The sequence below is a fragment of the Martes martes genome, assembly GCF_963455335.1.
Source record: "Martes martes genome assembly, chromosome: 3".
NCBI lineage: Eukaryota > Metazoa > Chordata > Mammalia > Carnivora > Mustelidae > Martes > Martes martes.
This window is the reverse complement of record NC_137890.1, coordinates 73,000,905-73,022,588: the sequence shown is the minus strand read 5'-3', so window position 1 is coordinate 73,022,588 and position 21,684 is coordinate 73,000,905. Positions and strand designations below refer to the sequence as shown.

The following is a 21,684-nucleotide window of genomic DNA, read 5'->3' as shown; positions in this document are numbered from 1 at the left end:
GTGTAGGAAAATGCTGAATTGCTCATATAGCACAGTAGCAAGAGGAGGAAGCAAGGAACACCTGTTACTGAGGGATGATAAGATCTCCAGGACAGCCTGTTGAATAATTTATATTATTGAGCCATTCAGAGCTGTTAAGTCTTCTATATATTCCAGTCCTCTGGGAAGTTGGTCTGATACTGTTTTTTCACTTCTCTGTATTTCCTTCCAATAAATACTTACAAACTTTAACCTGAACTTTGGAAGGGAAGAAGGGGAGTTAAAGAAATATCCTCCACCCACCCTCTTAAATGAAAGGCCCACCTCTCTTTCAGCAAAAAAGGCCTTGTCCTCTACCTCCTCATGAAGAATAAGACTATTAAGCATGATCTCCCCCAGTTTCTCCCACCCCTGCTCCCCTACAAAATCATATACATCTCTGAATTCTTGTTTGTTTCTCATCAGTCTCAGAGGATGAGTAGCACATTCCTGTGATTCTAATTTAATTCCTCTCCCCCCGCCCCTTGGCCCCACATGCATGCTTGTCCTCTTCATCAGAGTCCCTGGCCACTGCTTTGGGTCCCTGCCCCACTCACTGTCCCTGGTCACTTATTTCTTTAGCTTCTCCTTCCTTCCCAACTGGTCTCACGTTCCAAACATGCTCACTTCCCAAAAATACAGCACCTGCACTTCTCGTCCCCCCTCTGCCTCCCACCCATTGTCAGCTTCCATTCCCACCTCCCTGTGGGCACTGCTTTCACTGAAGGATGGCATCTTCAGCAAGAGCCTGACTGCCAGAACTGAAGGATATTTTTCAATCCCTAACTTGAATCTCTTCGCTGACCACTGTGGTCACCCCTGAATTGTGGAAACTACTTCCTTAGTCTCTGATACAACATTCTTCTGATTTCCTTGTTTTCTACCCTTTCTCTCACTCTCTTTTTTAATTGGTTTACTCTTTCTCACCTCATCCCTGGGTAATCCTGTCCTGGTCACTACATGTGTGACCCCAAACTCTAGCCCTGACCATCCCATTTTGCACAGCTACCATCTTGCCTGTGGTTTCAGATCCCAGACAGCACTCCTCAGTTTCCTGCCCCCATTCTCCTAACCTTGATTATTCTGTTTCATTTTGGCACCTTAGTCATCAAAACCCTCTGTGAGGGTTCATTTTATGTCAACCTGACTAGACCATCGAGTACCTAGATATTTGCTCTGACATAATTCTGGTGTATGTGTGAGGATGTTTCTGGATAAGTTTAACATTTGAAAGAGTTGACTGCCTAAAACAGAATGTGGTTTCCAATGTAGGTGGGCCTCACCCAGTCAGTTGATCCAAAACAGCCTTTTACTCAAAAAAGGCTGAGTAAGAGAGAATTCCTTCTGTCTAACTGCCTTCAGCTGGGACACTGTCCACCCTCCTCTCCCGCCCTTGGACTCCCTGGAAACACTGGCCCTCCTGGTTCTCAGGCCTCCAGGCTCAGATGGAAACCAGAGCATCAGCCCTCTCGAGTCTCCAGCTAGCAAATAGCTGATTGTGGGGCATTTCAACCTGCATGCTTTCATTAACCAATTCCTCATAATAAATCTCTTTACATGAACAGTATTTTTTACTCTGTAAAATTATACATCATACATTATATACATACCTGGGTTTGCATATACTGGACTAATACACCCTCCTTGCCTTTTTTCCTCTCCAATTTTTTTTCTCATAAATATATATTCTTACATCTATATCTGTCTTTTTAGGACATTCCATCCATGCACTGTCTAGTATGTCAACTGTCTCAAGTTTTGATTGCCTCACAGAGGGAGCTACCTAAAACACCAGTCTTATGTTCCTTCCCTATTAAAAATCTTCTAGATGCTCTCCAGGGTCAGAGGGTCAACAAAATAAAGGGCAAGCTCCTTGACTTGAGATCCAAGCTTCATTTCTTTCTACCGAGACACCATTTGAACATTGCCCTTAGAACCGCAGAAGGCTTTCATGGCTTATTTTCCCCAGACTGAGGCCACCTAACTGGGAGTTTCAGTTCTTCACCAACACCTGCGTCAGCCCCATGTCATCTCAGCCTTCCAGAACTATTTCTGGAGTGTAGACTTCGATTACGAACATAACAAAGAAAGGATGAAGATTGGGTAGAGACCAGATGTGCTTTCTCCTCTTCCCCTTAGTGCTTGTCCTCGTAACAAAACAGAAGGCAAGGAAAAATTGCTGGGCAATGACCAAAAAGTAGATATGCTCAAAATTGTGTCTTAAGCTAAACTTCTAATAAACAGAGAAGGCAGCTTTCCTTGTGCATTCCTGATAGCCCATTCTCCTGGAATCTTTAAGTCCAGGTGAGGGGCCACTGGAGACAATCTCACTAATGATAGGACATTTGTTTTGTTTTGTTTTTTCTTTTTTTTTTTTTAAAGATTTTATTTATTTATTTGACAGACAGAGATCACAAGTAGGCAGAGGCAGGCAGAGAGAGAGGGGGAAGCAGGCTCCCCACTGAGCAGAGAGCCAGATGCGGGACTCGATCCCAGGACCCTGGGATCATGACCTGAGCTGAAGGTAGAAGCTTTAACCCTCTGAGCCACCCAGGCGCCCCTTGTTTTTTCTTTTTAAAAAATTTTTACATGGAGTTATTAAGGCCCCAAGAAGTTTTTCTTGTTGTTCACCTTTCCTATGTTGGTTGTAGAACTAAACGGCTTCTGATCTTTCTGTATAAACTGACTAGTAAATATTCAGTTCCTTGCCATATTTTCAGGAGAAGAAAATAGTCCAGCATATATTTAATGAAGGAGTAAATTGCCAGTTTTTCTGCCACTAGGGAGTAATTTTATGTTCTTGGGGGAATTTGTGACTAATTGATTTCATTTGAATAATCAGCACTTTATAATCATGTTAAGTAGCTATGGCTTAAGCATTTTGATCTGCTTCCTAATTAAATAACTTTACCAGAACCCATATAAAATTTTTCAGCTTTAAAGCATATCGGCAACCTGTTCTTGATGTATTTATTATCCAGATATGAGGACTTTTTAGAAAGTTTATAAGCATCACAATTTTTTAAAGATTTTATTTATTTTAGAGAGACAGAGAGAGAGTGGGAGGGTGGGGAGGAGCAAAGGAGGAGTGTCAGGTGTGCAGGAGAGACTTAGCTGGTAGAGACTGGTGGTTCTGGCTCAGGCTCTCTCATGAGGTTGCTGTCAGGCTGTTGTCTGAGACTTCTCACTGTTCAGCTGGGGCTAAGAATACTCCTCACGCTCATTCACACATTGGCAGACCTCAGTTCCTCACTCGTGGGAGACTTCAGTCCTCACCCTGTGGGCATTTCCCTAGGGCTGCTCACAACATGGCAACTTGCTTCCCTCTCCAGCAACAAATCAGAGAGAAATTGAAAATGGATGCTAAAGATGGAAACCACAGTTTTTTATAACCCGATTTGGAGGTGACTTACTATCATTTCTGCCATGTACTATTGACAACAGAGACCAGCCCTAATACAGTGTGGGACAGGACTTCACAATGCTATGAATACCGGAAGGGACAATCATTGGGGGCCATCTTGAAAGCTGGTATTACAACTTCAAAAAGTTTTTTATATTCTTACCACGTAAATATTTATAACATAATCAATATGTGACATTGCTTTTTGCGTGTTTTTGATCACAGAAACATTGTACTGTATATATCATCCTACGCACAAACTCATGATTTTGATATGTTTCCATGTTGATTCATGTTATTCATCTGTTTTCTCTGCTGTGTGGAATTCCACTGGGTGACTATACCATATTAAGATATCTAGTATTTAATTAAGATTGTTTTCATTTTTCACTGTTAAGAATGAACTGAACATTCTTAAACATGTCAACTTGTGTACATGTACAAAAATTTCTCCCTAAGGTATATGTTTAGAAGTGAAATGACTGAGTCAAAGTGTGTATATATCTTCAACTTTCTTATATAATCAATCACATTGTTGTCCAAAGTGTTATACTAATTTAGTCTACCAGCTGTGATGAGTGTGCACTTTACTCCACATCCTGACCACGAGAGACATAACAGACTCGAATTTTTATCAGTCTGCTGGCGTGAATTGTTATCTCATGGTAGTTTTTATTTGTGTTCATTGATTATTTATGGATTGAGTATGTTTTTTATATTTCCCAATCATTTGGGTTTCCTCTTCTGAGTATTGCTTCTTCAGATTCTTTATTCTGTTTTCCATTGTGCTGTCTTACTCTTACTGAGTAGATATAATTTTTACATATTCTGGATACTCATCATTTATAATTTTTATGTATTACAATAATTTTCCTCCAGTTTCTGACCTGATTATCACTTTGTCTTTAGTGTCTTTTGATGATCAAATTTCTAATTTTAATGGGAGGCCACTTATCATTTTTCTTTATTGCTTGTACCTTGTTGTGTCTTGGGAAAGAATAAAACTAAACGGTACACCATCCTCTCCCCCCAAATCCATCCTTTTCCCACTTGTGTGTAATGAAATCAATGTCGTTTACCAAGTTTCTATGCATCTATGTACTTATGTTTATTTAAGACATGGGTTTGTTCTGAGACCTCCAATTCCAACCCAACACTCTAGAGTTTATTCTAGCCTGTCCTCAACAGTGAGAAACATGGCTCTCATTGTCTACAATATACTTATTTTTTTTTACTCTTTCTTAGAATAAACACAAAGTAGTTTCAGTTGTTCACCCACTTGCATACAGTGCTGTTTTTAGCCTTATAACATATAGCCTTATAACACAAGATAATGTGTTCCAAAGTTACTGTATTTTCTTCTCTCCCCTTTGCTTCAGTGTGGGCATGTTATTCATTCACAAAACAAAAACAAAAATGTATTCCATTTTGAGTTGCCCACATATCCCAGTTGATTTTCATTATTTCTTTGTTTTAATGAGTATGTGATGTATTGACATGACTTGAACCGTCAGAACACATGAGAAAGTATACTTAAAGAGGTATCGCTCTCTTCATCCCCTCTATCCTACTCCCTTTCCTCGTTCTTTCTACTTCATTCCCATCAACACCCTAGAGGGGTGAGATTGGTGTTTTGTCCATTATCCTTGTTAGAAAGGAAAAGATATATGTTTATTTCCTTTTGTTCTTTCTTACTTGGAGGATAGCATACTACCAGTATCAATATTCTTTTGTTCCTTGTTTTTGTTTTTGTTTTGCCATTTAGCAATATATTTTAGAACTCATTTCAAATAAGCGTATATAAATCTTCATTCCATTTTAAACAAAAAACTGCATAGAACTCCATTGCATGAATGTATCATAACTTAGGAAACCATTCTCCCATAAATGGGCATTTAGGTTGTTCTTTAATATTTTTTGACTACAAACAATGTTGTAATGAACAAGGTTGTGTGTCATTAAAAATGTATCTTCAAAGTAAAATCCCAGATGTGCAATTTCTAGGTCAAAAGGTAAGAACAAGAATTACAAGAAATTTTGAACAATTTTCTTATGTCTAAGGGCTATTTTTCTATTTTTTGTAAATTATTGACGTCCCATATTTCTGCTGGGTTTTTGATCCATGATTCTGCATTTTCAAAGAGTTCTTTACATACTAGCGATATTACCTTTTATCTGTGACACATGCACAAATATTTTCCCCTGGTTTAATAGTTGCTTTTTGACAATGTCTATGGTAGTTTTTACCATTCAAACTTACAAAAAAATTTATACAAACTTTTTATTGCCTCTGTATTTTTAGTCATAGTTAGAGTCTTTCCCACACTACTGTTATAGAGAAATCCACTCATTTTTTTTTTTCAGAACTTGTGTGGTTGGCTTTTCTTTTAAATTTAGACCTCTGATTCATCTAAAGTTTATTCTTGAGTATGACATGAGGTATAGATCTAATTGTATCTTTTTCCAAATGGCTACCCAACCTCCTTTATTAAAAGTTTATCTTGGTCCCAATGATTTGAGATGCTATCTTTATTTTATACTAAATTTCCATCCATCCTCACTTCTATTTCTGGGCTTCCTGTTCTCTCCTACTGCTCTGTGATCTATGGTCTATTCATAGGCCCATGCCATACTATTTAATTATACAAGATTTGTAGTATGTTTCAATGTCTGATAGGTCTAGTCCCCTGGCATAGATTTTATTTTTTAATATTTTCCTGGATATTCTTACATGTTTGTTTTGCCACATAATTTTTCATATTAATATGTCTTACTCCATAAAACAAAGGCTTGGTATCTTTAATGGGATTGTATCAATTAACTGAGAACTGACATCTTTAGAATGCTGAAGCACCCTTTAGTCATGGGAAATGCTTTCCATTTGCCTATTTTTATGTCTTTTGAGAGTAATTTTAAGTTTTCTTCCTATAAGTTTTACATATTTTTGATAACTTTATTCCTATATATTCAATCTTCTTTGTTGTTAATGTAAATTGGAGTTTCTCTTCCATATTTTCTCTAGATACCATTTGTTTATATGAAAGTTACATGGTGGGGCACCTGGGTGGCTCAGTGAGTTAAAGCCTCTGTGTTCGGCTCAGGTCATGATCCCAGGGTCCTGGGATCAGGTCTCGCATCAGGCTCTTTGTTCAGCAGGGAGCCTGCTTCTCCCTCTGCCTGCCACTCCCTCTGCTTATGCTCTCTCCCTCTCTCTCTGGCAAATAAAATCTTAAAAAAAAATAATAGATTTAAGGTAGGATTGCAAATGTATTTGTATAGAGGTCTGCAACAAAGCCTCTTATGATTTTAATTCTTATTTCCATTCACTCTTTGTTAATTCTTATTTTATTTGTGCTTTCCCTCTATTTTTATTGTTCAGGTTAGCTAGTGGTTTGCTATTTTGTTCACTTTTTTTTTCAATTAAGTCTACTGGTTTCCTCTTTTCTATTTCATTACTTTCTGCTTTTGCCTTTATTATTTCCTTCTTAGTTCATTCTTTTGGTCTACTTTGTTGTTGTTGTTTGCTAATTTTTTTTCAGCTAAGTATTTATATCCTTTTATTTACACCCTTTTACTTTTTACTTACGAAAGCATTTCCCGCTATGAGTTTTTCTCCAAAAACTGCTTTAAGTGTATCCCACATGTTAGTGTTTTTGTTTTTTGTGCTTAAAAAAAAAAAAAAAAACAAAAGACCTCTGATTTCACTTTGTGTTTTTACTATTATGTAAGAGTGGTCACATAGGAGGCCTTTAAAATTTTTCAAGTGGATGACCTTTTTGTTTTTAGTTTTGTTTAAGATTTCTGTTTTTATTTCATTGGTTAAGGATTCCTACTTTAAGGGCACCTGGGTGGCTCAGTGGGTTAAGCCTTTGCCTTCTGCTCAGGTCATGATCTCAGGGTCCTGGGATCCAGCCTTGCGTTGGGCTCTCTGCTCAGCAGGGAGCTTGCTTCTCCCTCCCACTCTGCCTGCCTCTCTGCCTACTTGTGATCTCTCTCTCTCTCTCTGTCAAATAAATAAATAAAATCTTTTAAAAAATAATTCCTACTTTAGTACATTGTGATCAGAGAGTTTTGTTTGTAATATTTTTGATTCATGGAACCTTCTAATATTTTCCTAGTGATCAGTTTTTGTGAATGGCTCAAAAGCCCTTGATAAAAAGGTATGTTTACTTACATTATCAAAATACAAAGTGCAATATATATCTATAAGACCTACCTAACTGATTTTGTTTTGTTTTGTTTTGTTTGTCCACTTAATCTGTCTTGAACTAAGAGTGGTGAATCTCCTACATAAATCTTGTTTCCGTGTTCTTTGGAGCATAGATATTCATAAGTATTATATCTTCATTGTATACTTGGCTTTCAGCAATAAAATGTACCCTTCTTCATTATCTTTAACACTTTCAGGCTTGAATTCTTATTTGTGAACACCAGGATTGCTACTACTATTTGTTATTGTGTCAATTTTCCTGGAATACCTTTATCCATCTACTTATATTTTGCTCTTCTGAATCATTTTGTTTTATATATTTGGAGGATATAGCATATAATTGGGTTTTACATTTTAAGCAAAATTGAGGATCTTTTTGGTTTTAATTGGTAAATTTAGTCCTTCACACTTATCAATCAGCTGATATGTTAGATCTCATCTCTATTATAATGTTTTATAATTGCATTATTATATTATATTTTCTGCTTTTTCTAAAAATATTATATTTTCTGCTTCTTTTTCTAAAAATTTGTGTTTTTGCTCTTTAATTAATGGCCTCCACAATTAGTTTAGTTGCCATTGATAACCATACAAAGTTATTATAATATTATTGACTATATCCCATATGCTGTACATTGCATCCCCATGAGTTATTTATTTTGTAAATGGAAGTTTATACCATTTGTAAGTGGGTTTGGGTGGCCCGCACCCAAACCCTCCACCCTCTGGTAACTACCAATTTGTTTCCTGTAACTCTGAGTCTGTTTCTGTTTTGTTTTGTTTTATAGATTCCACATATAATTGTGATCATACCATATTTGTCTTTTCTGTCTGACTTATTTTATTTAACATAAGGTCCATTCATGTTGTTGCTTCTTTAATTTTTTAAAGATATTTGTTTATTTGAGAGAGAGAATGCATGCAACTGTGTGAGCAGGTGATGGGGAAGAAGATGGGAGAGGGAGAGAGAATCTCGACCAGACTCCATGCTGAGCATGGAGCCCAACTCGGAGCCCCATCCCATGACCCCAGGATTATTATCTGTGCTGAAACCAAGAGTTTGATGCTTAACTGACTGATCCACCCAGGTGCTCCTATGGTTCTGTAATTTTAAAGAATAGATTTAGGAGCATTTTATTTTTGTTCACATTGTTATGTTAGTACTTACACCTTTTAGAATGTCCATAGTCCCTCGTTTTCTTAGGTAACGTTTGACCATCTGGTTTGTCATTTAAAACTAGATCCTTAACTCCCACCTGTTGTCCACATGATAATTAATGAGATTATTTTACTTTCTTTATTCTCTCTTCCATTCCTTACCAGTTTTTAGTTGTATTATTTCTATTTGTTATGATGTATAGCATTTGTACATCAGTCTTCTACCCTTGTTCTTACATTTGTTTTTGGCTTAGATCGACAATCCTCTTTGTAAATGTTCACATCAGTTCTTCTGCTGCAAATTTTCCAGTCTCCTCTTAGTCTGATGAACCTCATACTCTAGGCTCTAGGTTATTCCTAAAGGAAGATTCACGTCCTATGTGTTCCCAACTTTTCCTATGGCCTTGATACTTGGATACCTTGACTTTGTAGAAAATCCTTGTTACACATTTTTAAAAATTAAGTTGTTTTGTGTTTATTTATTCTTTCTTTCTTTCTTTCTTTCTTTCTTTCTTTCTTTCTTTCTTTGTAAATTTTGAGACAGAGGGAAAGGATAGCACAGTCATGGGCACACGTTAGCAGGTGTGTGCAGGGGTGGTGGGTGCAGAGGAAAAGACACAGAGAGAGAGAGCTTAAGCAGGTTCTAAGCCCTGTGTGGAGCCCGACATGGGGCTGGATCTCATAACTCTTAAATCAAGACCTAAACCAAAATCAAGAGTTGAGCACTTACCAAATGATCCACCTAAGCACCCTTGTTCAATAATTTTATTTTCTTGGGCACCTTGTAATTTACTCTTCATTTCTAAGATAATTATCTTTTCTTCCATTTTGAAATTCACTGTCTTTTTATTATTTCCTGGTTTTGTCCATTTCTATTCTTAGTGCATGTAGGTCTCATGCAAAATCTTTTCTTTCATATCTCCAAATGCTATTTTTTATATGTTGAATTCAGTTTTGAGTGTTCTTTTATAGTTTTCTTCTGCTTCATGGTTGTTTTCTTGGAGGCAATTTTAATCAGTGGAGGTAGTTTTGATCTTACTAGGATTATTTTTAAGAAGTCTGTATTTGCTTATTCATTGCTTTCTGTCCATTTTTGTAGTATTGGGCTCTTTTTGTAGTAATGTCCTCTTCCATCAGTATAGCAAAGTACGGATTCTTGAATGGTTTGGGGGGAGTGAGTGGAGCCAGGGATTTGTCTCCTCTGATTTTTTAATGTTCTTTATCTTGCAGGGCCCTAAACTTCCCTCTAAATTTCTTTTCCCACCACCACCTAATTGCCATAGGGTATTTCTCCTTTCATTTGTGCCTTTCTGCTTCCCCATTAGCTCTTCATTGCAAAGACTGCCACTTGAGATCGCACATACCTACAAGTTTCTATTTGTTAGAACACACTTGGATCTAAGCATTCTGTATTCTTAAATTATGTCGAGAATGTGGTTTTTATGTATCCTATTTTTTCCTTCTTGTTATGCCTTGTCAATTTTGAAGAAATGTTTGGAGCTATGGACATAGCTCTATTGTCTTTATTCTTTCTCTTTTTTGTATCTCTACCGTATCAGTAGAATGTGCCTCCTCCTTTTTCTTAAAGACATTATTTGTACCTTTTACCTTTTTTCTCTTTAACTTGAGTCACTTTTCAGCCTTTATTCATTTATTCATTAACCCAATAAATATTTATTCGGTAGTATTCCTAATAGGCACCATTCAAAGTGGTGAATGCAACAGTGACAGACTGCCAAAATCCCAGTGAATTCTGGTAGAAGTAAATAAAAAACAAACAAATAAACATGTTGTGGTAGGTGCCACAGAGAAGAAAAAAATCAGGGAAAAAAGGTGTAGGGAGTACTGGAGTAGATGAGGGTGTGTTGTAAATGTACATAGGTAGTTAAGAAACGGCTTACTGAAAAGGTGACAGTTGACCTTAGGGAACAAGGTATGGGCATCTGGGGAAAGGGTTTTCCAGGCATAAGGATCAATGGGAGCAAGATGCCAGCATGGGAAAAGACTTGCTGTGTTGCTGGTACAGTAAGAAGGCCAGCATGGCCTTCTGCTAGCACAGCATGGCCTATGCTAACTGATGGGGAGAGGGCTAGATAATGAGGTCAGAGAGGTAAGAGAAGGCCAATTTATGAAGGACCATTGAAAAGATTTTGGCTTTCTTGCTGAGTGAGAAGAGAAGACGTCAGAGGATAAAGGGTAGGGAAGGGACATACTCTGACTTTCACTTCTAATATATCTTTTAGTCAAATTTGTTAAGAATTAGACTGGATGTACGTACAGGAACACCAGTTGGGAGACTATTGCCATGATCCAAGTGAGATAGGATGGTGGCTTGGACCAGGATACTTACAGCAGAGGAGTAGGAGATGGTCAGATTGTTGATCTATCTTGAAGGCCATTGGACCTGAGGATTACGGTTCTTCAAAGGGTTTAAATACCCTCCAGATGTTAAAGCAACAGCTGTGTTGTTGCATATCAGCAGGTCTTGCTATCCTGAAGTTCTTCAACTTAACTAGAGTAAATCCACTCAACCTTTAATGTATTTATTCAACATTTAGTGGTACTTACTGTGTCTCTGGCACTGTGCTAAGTGCTAAGGATACAGTTGTATCTTTACAGGCAGATGGGGTCACTGCTCTCATGAAGCTGGTGACCTACTAGGAAGACAGACATTTAACATACGGGATAACTATTTAATTGCCTTAATGAGGAATGCTACAAAGGAAAAATAGAGGTTTCTCTGAGGACCTTAACCTGGTTGAGGGGTGGAAGAACAATCTTAACCAAAGATAAGAAGCCATATGCTGAAACCAGTGACACATTTCTCCCTTTCCTACAGTAGCCCCAGTCTGCTCTTGGGGAGATTGCTGCTGCCCTACAATAGAATAAGGAGGATGAGGGCACTGGAATGGTTACTAGATCGGTCACAGATACCACTCTAATGTCTGTATTCTTTCATCCTTTTTTTTAATAATGGCAGCTAGGTTGTTGGTTCAGCTCTATGTCCTCTGGGATCAGCCTTCTCATCTAATATGGTTCAGATGAACAGATGCAGGTTGGGGCTTTGCCAGCTATTTCCCATCTCTGTATCTGATTCTACCCATCAGTTTTCCAATCATGTCCATCTTATTTATCCAGCTAGTAAAGATCATTTTGAATTTCACTGATCTTCGAAGGCTTGTCACTTCTTCTGAATATAATGCAGAAACTTAAGGAGGATGCATCTCTTGTAATCACCCTGCTCACTGACTTAACAGAAAAAAAAATAATAATAATAATAGTTACTACCAAAGACCAGCAGACTAGGAAGAAGATTGTCCTACAGAAGTAGCAACCTTCCTACTTGGATATTACAGAGAAATGCCATTTTTATGACTCTGTTTTTACAAGTCTCTAACAACAGAACAGTACATATGTCATTTGTTTCTTTTTTTATAATTATCGCTTTAATATTCTAAATCCTGGATATTACATCAAAGGTAATTGAGAGCATCTTTTGTCTATATGCGGATGATCCTAAGCCCCTATCATTTCCAGTTCAAGATTTCTGTTTTGTATTTTCCCTTTTCGGCCCAGTCCCACTGCATTAAATCTTTAGATGGATTGTGTCTGGTAAAAGATACGCATATTTTCCTGGCGATCCCCTTTGCTATAATCCAGTGCGAGAACTGCAGCTCGTATTTTAGATGCATGGGAAAAGGAGGGGCATAGACCGTGGAACCAAAATAAACAGATGGTTGCCTTGACAATCTGTAAGAGGCTCTTTCATAAGGATTTTTCATGGTTTTCTTTTGAAATAAACAGTGAGACAGTAATACAGTTTCAACCTCGTCGACCTCCTGCAAGCGACCCCATGGCTTACAAACTGCACAAAATATGAAAATGCCTCTGCCGGGAAGCCACCTTTATCTGGTTTGACTCCTTGGAAGTCCCATCCCGCATCACCCAGGAAATGTCTCTGGGACCTGTTGTCCAAGCAGCTTGCTAGTGTTGTGGGTGTGATGGGTGTGAACACAAGTGAGGCACAGCAAGGGGGCTGTGATATTTAGGGGAAGACAGATAGGAACAATTACTACCACATGAAGCAGAATGTCATTAGCAAGAGCAAGGTTACAGAATGACATGATGTCACAGAGAGGAGAAAATTCCCTCTAAATGGGAAGATCAGGGCAGAGGGGGGAAGTGGCTGGACTGGGACAGGGGAGTCCAGTCTGAGCAGGAGATTTGAACCTGACTGGGGTGATCATGGGTGGGAGAGGGGTGAGGAAGTCCAACTTTAAGGAAGACAAACAGAAAAAATAAAATTGAACATTTTAACACTGACTCATACACATGGTTTCTGCTATGTCAATTTAAAGTGATTTGTGCATGGGTTTGTAAATGTATGTAAAAAAAAAAAAAAACTACAGTAGAGACACTTGTTCCAAGTTCTGAAAATATTTATTTCATAAATGTGTTTGAATTTCCTTTTATATTTTCATATGCTCAGATCCCTTATCTAGATTAAAACATAACACAAACTGGCAATTGTGTACGGCTTACAGATTAAAAAAAAATTGCCTTGAACTCAACAAGTGCAATGCAGTAAGTAAAACACAGTGGCTGAGGGCGTAAGCTTTGGAGTCAGATCTGGGTTGAAGACAGCACTCTATTGTTTCCTAGCTTTATGTTCACCTGGCAGGTTAGGTTGTGCAATCTTTGAGCCTCCGTTTTCTTGTCTGCAAAATGCAGAGGGTAATAGGGCTTATCTCATACTGTTTTGTGAGGGTTCCAGGAGGGGTTTTTGCAAGCCCTGAGCACAGTGCTTGGTATCTGTTAATAATCAGTGAAGATTCATCATTGGCCAAAAAAAAAAAAAAAGAGAGAGAGAGAGAAAATTTAAAATTCAAACTTCAAAAGCTCTAAAAATGAATGAAAAACATACATTTTCCCAGTTTTTATAAGGCTTTGTTATAGTACACAGTGACAATATTTTTCAAAAGTTTTCGAATTTATTTTTAATTTTAAGGATAGTGTTTGATTATTATACAAGTTGAAACAATATAGTTAAATAAAAATCTTTGGTTAAAAATTAAAAAAAATAAATACAATTTAAAAATTAAAATAAATTAGTTATTGCTCTAAAACATAGAACATTTATAAGGTTTTCTCTGAAGATAGATACCAACAGACCTTCTAACTTTTCTAAAGGCTCACTCCTGTTCCAGTGTATGAAAATATACAAAGAATTAAAACCATCTCAAACTTTTTAAAATATTGAGAACCAAAATGTCCCAGATTTCATCAGCCTATGAGGTCACAGCTTCCTTTTATGCGAAATTACAGTAGTCTAAACCCCCATTCTATATGTCTTCAAGAAGTTCAGTCTTTTTTTTCAGATATTCAAACACTTTGGAGACTCCTTAGAAAATTTTATGGTGGAGGGTACCTCCCTCCCTAGCCCTGGGCTTTCTAGCATGTTACATGTCCCGTTTATCTCCCTCAAAGGAAGATTCACTGAGCATTTTTCCACTTCTAAAGGCCCAAGGGAAGGAGCTGCCATTTCCTATTCCCAGCCCAGGGCCCCATCCCGATTTCTTCAGTGACCTCTTCTAAGGACATTTTGTATGTGGGGTGGGGGCGGGGGTCACTTCCTGCAAGGAAAATCTTACTCCTACCAGGTGGCCCTCAAAAGACAAAAAACAGGCACTGGATTTTAATATCTAATTCTCATTCCCAACTAGAAGGAGCCAGGGCTCATGGAGCAGATGGCTACTCCCAGATCTGAAGCCGGAAATATCCGAGATGAGCCTAGGATACAGAAGGCAAGGAGTGTAGAGTTGCGTTAAAGGAGCACAGGGACCAACAAGAAGGTGCTCTCATTGGTCAGGGATGAAATAAACTGAGCATCTAAAAAGGATAATAAATGCAACTGACTAAGACACATCGTGTGTATTAACATAAAAATATGTTTATAATGATATTTTGAAAGAGTGAGAGAAAGAAAACAACCTCATTGGGTACCATCACAACACCAAGTCTTCCTTCAAAAAATTGGCACTTGAAAGGATTAAGCACTGATCCCATCTTTCCTGTAATAAACTGTATTGCAGGGAACTGAAGTCACCCTAGTCGATGATGAAAAATTTTTTCTTACGTAAAAAATTCCAGCTAGTAAATGCAGAAGTGTGATGGGATCAGAACATCCTATTCTAAGTCCCAGTGAAATAATTGATTCAGGAATAATCACTAACAGATGAAACCATCAGAGGAAAGGTTGATGGGGAATTTTACAAGGAGGAGGTAAAGCAGTCACATCTGATCCACTGTAGCCTCACTAAAAATGGGCCAGCCAGAAATCACGTGCTTCCTGGTGGGATATAATATAGTACGCACACAACTTCACAGCTGAGATATTGTTGCCCAAGTAAATGAAACCTGAATCTCATCCAGCCGCAAGAACATTTCATTTCAGGGATGTAGGTACAAGGGAAATGGCATGACAAAGGAAGCAAAGAGGCAAAACCAGAATGTGGGACATTCTACAGGCCAGTCAACCCAGTTTCTGAGCAAGTCAACTCCCGGGGTGGGGCTGGGGGTTGGTTAGAAAGGGAGGGCGGGGGTGGGAAGGTGGAGGGGACGGACCTGGGTGGCTCAGTGGTTAAAGCCTCTGCCTTCAGCTCAGTTCATGATCTCAGGGTCCTGGGATTGATCCTCACATCGGCCTCTCTGCTCAGCGGGGAGCCTGCTTCCCTCTCTCTCTGCCTGCCTCTCTGCCTGCTTGGGGTTTTTTTGTTTTTTTTAAAGATTTTATTTTATTTATTTAACAGAGAGAGAGAGGGAATCACAAGTAGGCAGAGCAGCGGGCAGAGAGAGAGGGAGAAGCAGGTTCCCCGCCGAGCAGAGAGCCGGATGCGGGGCTCGATCCCAGGACCCCGAGATCACGACCCGAGCCAAAGGCAGAGGCCCAACCCACTGAGCCACCCAGGTGCCCCTCTCTGCCTGTTTGTAATCTTTGTCTGTCAAATAAGTAAATAAAATCTTAAAAAAAAAAAAAAAGGGAGGGCGTGGGGAGGACACTGGGGTTGACAAACTAGGTCTAAGAGACAAGACCAAGTGTAGTTTGTGGACCTAGTTTCTCAAGAAAACCAGCTAAACGAGTAAAATAATTTGAGAAATCAGGAAGATTTGTTAAGAAGTAGCCATTAGATGCCAAGGATGTATTGTCTGGTGTTTGTTTGGTGTTTTAATGACATTGTGATTATATAAAAATGTTCATAATTTTTACCAGTGCATAATAAAGTGTGCCAGGTTTTGCTTCAAAATACTTTAAGAAAATCAAAGGGAAAATACTTTAAGAAAATCAAAGGGACACATGGAAATAAAGTAAGAAAAATCTCTGTAATTGCTGAATCTGGGGGTTGGAGGCATGGAAAAAAAAAAAAAAAAGGAAAAAAGGGGAATAGAGGAAATGTGCCAAAATCTTGACCACTGTTGAAACTGGAAATGGGTATATGAAGGTCCTTTGTATTTATCCCTCCATTTTTGAGTAGATTTCAAGCTTTTTAATGTTTAAGGAAAGAAACATGGCACAACTCTAGGACATTAGTGCGTCTCTCAAAATCCCGGTTATTTGCGCTGAGATCTTACCATGACTGCGATCTCAGCAACTCCCTGTAGGATGGGCTGGGCCACCCCAGTCGCCTGCCCTTACTGCCTTCTGCACAAGAAGGAAAGCAGGAGGGCACTCGATGTCATGAGCACTGGGTGTTTTAGGCAACTTATGATCACTAAATTCTACCTCTGAAACTGATAAAAAAGAAAATTCAGGCAGCTTTACAGAAATAACTTTAAAAACCCTAGGATACCAACAGGCAAAGACTATAGATACATAATTCACAAAAGAGAAAATGCGTATTGCTAAGGAACAAATTACTTGTGCAAAGAAATGCAAATTTAAAAGTACAGTGGTTTTAAATATCTCCTATTAGTAAGTGTTAAAAATAATAAGCTGTGAATAAAAGGGCAGGGGGAGCTGAATCCTGGCTTTCTTGTGCAGCCTCCTGAATCCCACCCTAATCTCCCATGGGCCACTGGGTGGGCAAGCACTCCCATGCATCATCCAAGAACAAGAAGTAATTTTCTAGTACGGAGCAATCTACATTCTAATGGAGAAAGAAACAGTTTCCTAAGGTGCAGAAAGACAATTGTGCCAAAGAAGGCATGCTTTACATTACTGTGGGAGGAAGTACATTACGGTGGTTCTTCTTAGCACCTCCCCAGGTCCTGCTGGTTCCTTCTACAGCAGGGGCTTTGCTCTATCCATGACTCAATCAGATATGTACCTCTTGTGCAAGGACTGTCTGTCTCCAGGTAGAATGCAAACCACCACTTTAAAATAGATAGATAGATAGATAGTTGTGGTTAAAATACACGTGATAAAAAAATTTACCATTTTAACCATTTCAGTGGACATGAGTTCAGGGGCATGCTGCACATTTGCATTTTATGCAAGCAATCTCTAGGATTCTTTTTATCTTGCAAATACCCACCCCCTAGTCCCTAGCAACCACCATTCTACTTTCTGTCTCCACGGATTTGACTGCTCTGGGTACCTCCTATAAGTGGAATCATGCAGTCTCTTTGTCTTTTCGTGACTGGCTTACTTCGCTTAATGTCCCAAGTTACATCCAAGTAGAGGCATGCATCAGAATTCCCTTCCTTTTTAAGGCTGAAATCATATTTCACTGTATGGATAAATCACATCTTGTCCATTCATCAGTCAGTGGACACTTGGGTTGTTCCCGCCTTTGGGCTGCTGTGAACATGGGTGCACCAAGGCACTGCTTCTTGCAATAGAAGGGTCTTCTCCCAAGGTTTCAAAAGTCCCAGGAACAGCTCTCCGTTCAGGTTTCAGCTCAGGGTGGCATGAGCTTCTCTCCCTCTGAGAGGTGTATCCAGGCTTCCTGCTTCAGAGAGCAAGCCTGTATGAGAGGGAGGGAGGGAGGCTTGTGCCTCTGACATGACCTAGCCTGGGCTGTGCTCACTGTCTTCCACCAGCGCCCTCTATTTTCAAACAATAAAAATTAATTAATTGATTAATTTAAAAAAACAAACACACACATGCTGGCAAGAGGGTAAAAAAAAAAAAAAAAAAAAGTGGAAATTTGCCCCCTTACTCCTATTTCCCATTCCCCAAGGGTAAGATGTTCTTCTGTGAACAGTGTGCATTTTCCCAGAAGCTTTCTTCTGGACGTTTACAAATGGGTCTATGTGTATAGTTTGACTTTGTGTTTTACAAAAGTTTATTTCCTCATTCAACAATGTTTCCATATGGTGGAAAGGTGCTGGATATCTAGGATGTTTCTCATTTTTATGCTGTTAGAAATAGTGCTAAATGGAATATCCTTATGCATATATCCTTGCATATTTACATGAGTATTAATGTAGGAGATATACATTTAAAATTTTGATAGGAATTTAATTTAAATATGTACATACAATTTTGGTAGATATAGCCATGTTTCCTTACTAAACAACTGTGCTAAGTTACCTGTTAGTTTTTTGTTTTATTTGGGGTTTTTTTTTTTTTTGAGTATAGTTGCTACCCAAGTGTTTACCGGTGAGCTTTGAAGAAAGGTTTGAACTTATTTTTTCAAGTTTACGGCACACTTTTCAGTCTGTTTGTATTTGATCACCAAATATCCTTGTCCTCTCTCCAAGCAAATTGAAATAGCCTGTACTCCTTAATTCAAACCTCCTTGCAAGCTCTCAAGTTGTAAAATTATCTAATTTTTACAACTATTGTCTGCTCATAATCTTACAAATTTAGCGGGCCAAGAGGTAATTGTACATTTCTTCATGTGGTACATTGCAGGGTTTCTTCTTTGAGTTATCAGGAATTATCAAGTTGACCTCGTAAACATTTGCCTCTTTTTTTTTTTTGCCTCTTTTATTTTTAAGATTACATAAATATATATGTTTTCAATACCACATCTCTTTGGGAGGGGGGACTTTTGCCTCCATCCCCTTCTCTTTCTGATTTTTAACTGTTTTGAAAAATTACTCATTGCCTAGAAAGATCAAGTCCTCTAGGGCTTTTATGCTAATATGGCCAGCAGAAAGATTGGCCCCAAACCCTAATTTTAATTACTTAAACCACTTGAATGGTCTGTGCATATCTGCCTCCGCAAGCGATTCCACAATGATATTTCAATTACAACGATACCATCAAATAAGGCAAATTTGTTCACGGCACACCGATTTGAAAATGAGCCAGTGGTGGTTCCCAGCAGCAAGCAGTACTCAGAGGAGGAGCTCCATGGAGGAAAGACCATACACTTCACGCCTGTGGGTATCCGTACTTCTCAGGAACACAGCAAGCCAGTATTCGAGCAGAGCCCAGTCCCTCCCGGCGCCTTGCGCAGGGCTCAGTCCAGAGTACCCCTGTAAGACCAGGCTCTTCTTTTGTGTTTCCTGCGTCCTCTCCAGGCGTGTCTGCGGCGCGCAGAGGCGCATCGGCGCGCTCAGGGGAGGGTGGGAGCGGCCGCGGCGCCCGGGAAGGGCAGTCGGCTGGCCTCCCAGGGAGCTGGCGCTGGGAAATGCTCGCTGGTTCTGCGAGTATTGATTTGCCTCCTTCAGAGGATTCCAGGGGCAAAGTGACCCTCCCAGCCGCCTGTCCCTCCCTTCCCAGCTCCCGCCCTACCCCTCCCAGCAGCAGGAGTCTAACGCGTCCGCCGCGCTGCGCTCCTCCTCCCGTTCCTCCGGCTCCGGATTCCTGAAGTTATTAGGAGAAATAAGGTAGCCGAGGGGACCACATGGAAGTTGTGACAGCTCCCGGCGGCGCACCCCTCTCGCCTGAGCCATTACCTCGCCTTAGGAATTACCCGCTGACCCGTTGAATGAAGGAGGGCCCCTTGCCAGCCAGCCTGCCGGGATGGGCCACTGCTGCTCCAAGCCTTATAACTGCCTTCAGTGCCTGGACAAGACGGTACTTGCCTTCCTCCTCCCTCCTCTCCCCTCCCTCCTTTGAAAGAGCAGAGAGAAAGCCTGAGCCAGCTACCTCTGTCTCTCTCCCCTCCTATGTGTGTGCGCTTTGTTGGTGAGCCCGAGGCTGCCCTTATGGGTTCCAGTGTGCTGAATTGTGAGTGCCGTTTGCAGAAACATTTGGTCTCACCTACTCTGCAGTGCCTTACATAATTCTCTATTCCTTCAGTCTTAAATGCAGCTGTTGCATTTGCCCGAAACAGCAGGGCTCCGCTCAAACATCTTGAAATCCAGACTGCCAAGAAATCCTTGGAATATTCCTAATGCATTTTAATGTACCTGTGAAACCCCAGACTCTCCGGTGGGGAATTTAGATGAGCTAGACATGCTTCTCTTGGCCAACTGCTAACTTTGAAAGTTTGCCACTCTTTTTTATAAACCACATGCACATCCATCCTTGTAATTTATATTCTTAAGGTCAGAAAAGAAAGCAGGGCACTGTTGTCCTCGCTGTACTTCTTTGCATCACATAGGGCTGAATAACAGAGGTAAAACCTTAAGCAGCCCCGGAAGAGTCCGAGGGTGTATTTGAGTCTTCACTGGAAGGAAAATTCACAGCCAGGGACCTGAGAATAGAGCAGGAGCAAGTGAGAACTGTATGACAATTCCAACACAAAGCCTTTCTTTGCTTTTGACATTTGCTTCTGAGCTTACAGAGAGGTTGGGAGATGCTGTTAATTTCACTACTAGAAATTATGTTATCTTGTCTCTGTGATTTTTTTTTCTCACATACATTTGGATTTCTCCAAGGTGCATGAAATGGGACCTAATAAAGGGTTGAAATTGCCTCTTCTCTACCCACACGGGCATTGGCTATATAGATAGCTTGAGGTATAGTGTGTGACCAGGTGAAGGAAAATAAATAGCTTAATATAAAAGTCATTACAAGGAGGTCACTTGGGAACATCTTCGTTATCAGTTCTGTTTATGAACTTTGACCTAGGAAAATTACACTGATATTTTAAAAGTTACCCGTACTTTTGTTCCAGTAGGGGTAACTATTTCAATGGGTTTTGCTTTTACTACCATGAATATGAACTAAAATATTTATATACACATTCATGAGCTTTTAACAAATAGAAATTAAAGACATTTGCACTCAATTATCTGCAAATTTGATATTGAAGCAATTAAGCCCTTTTTCAAGAGAAGTGGTCACCAAAAGGTGTTGAAAGAAGCTTTGTCAACGGTAGTTGTAATAAGAAGGAAGGATTTGTTGAATGTACAACAATATTATAATGTCCAGATTCCTAAGTCATGGTTCAAAAGTTTTAGAAATAGAAGCTGACATCCGCAGGCCTTCTTTGAGAAAATATAAAGTGACTCCGTCCTCCTTTTGGGTTTCAAATCAAGTTCTTGAAAATAATCATCCCTGTGTCATTCTTTCATTTGGAGATTTTGGAAGTCAAATAGTATGTCTTCTCTTCAGCAGTGTGATGTTTAAGTTAACTTTTAAATGTTTCTACTTTGCAACTTCAAACTTATTGCAAATTATTCTTTCCGGACGAAAACTTAAAAACTGCCATCTGTCAACTTTCTCATTAGGTATAAACCATATGTCTTGACTTTCCTTTGCCATAGTTCAGAGCATATCCCTAGGGAGGTTTTGAAACTACATAGTCATAGGTGCTCATCTTAGGAATTGAGGATTTTCTTTTTTAAAATTAAAAAAGTCATTGTTTTATTTAGTTGACTGCCCGTAAGCATACCTTCACAGGCAGGATGCCAAAATCATTTGTTTATTCAGCAGTTACCTATAGGGCCAGGCATTGGATGCTGAGGGTATTATGGGATTCCTCTTCAGTCTCCAGCTTTTTTAAATCCCAAGGTAAAATCTACCAGTCTGTTCATTAGCTCGAACAATCCCAGC

The 21,684-nt window shown here is 39.3% G+C and overlaps 1 protein-coding gene across 2 annotated transcripts in view; it reads left to right on the top strand.

The window, feature by feature from the left end:
- The window catches only part of MTUS2 (microtubule associated scaffold protein 2), a gene marked incomplete at its 5' end in the record, with an annotated part of 367,203 nt that overhangs the window by 276,502 nt on the left and 69,017 nt on the right, over nucleotides 1-21,684 (top strand). The window contains one exon of one of the 2 annotated variants that reach the window (XM_080797953.1): nucleotides 19,069-19,758. The exons of the other annotated variant lie outside the window; for it this stretch is intronic. Within the exon in view, the coding sequence (XP_080654079.1) occupies nucleotides 19,705-19,758 (54 nt within the window). Of the gene's footprint in view, nucleotides 1-19,068; nucleotides 19,759-21,684 lie in introns of those variants that run through there. 2 annotated transcript variants of the gene reach the window in all.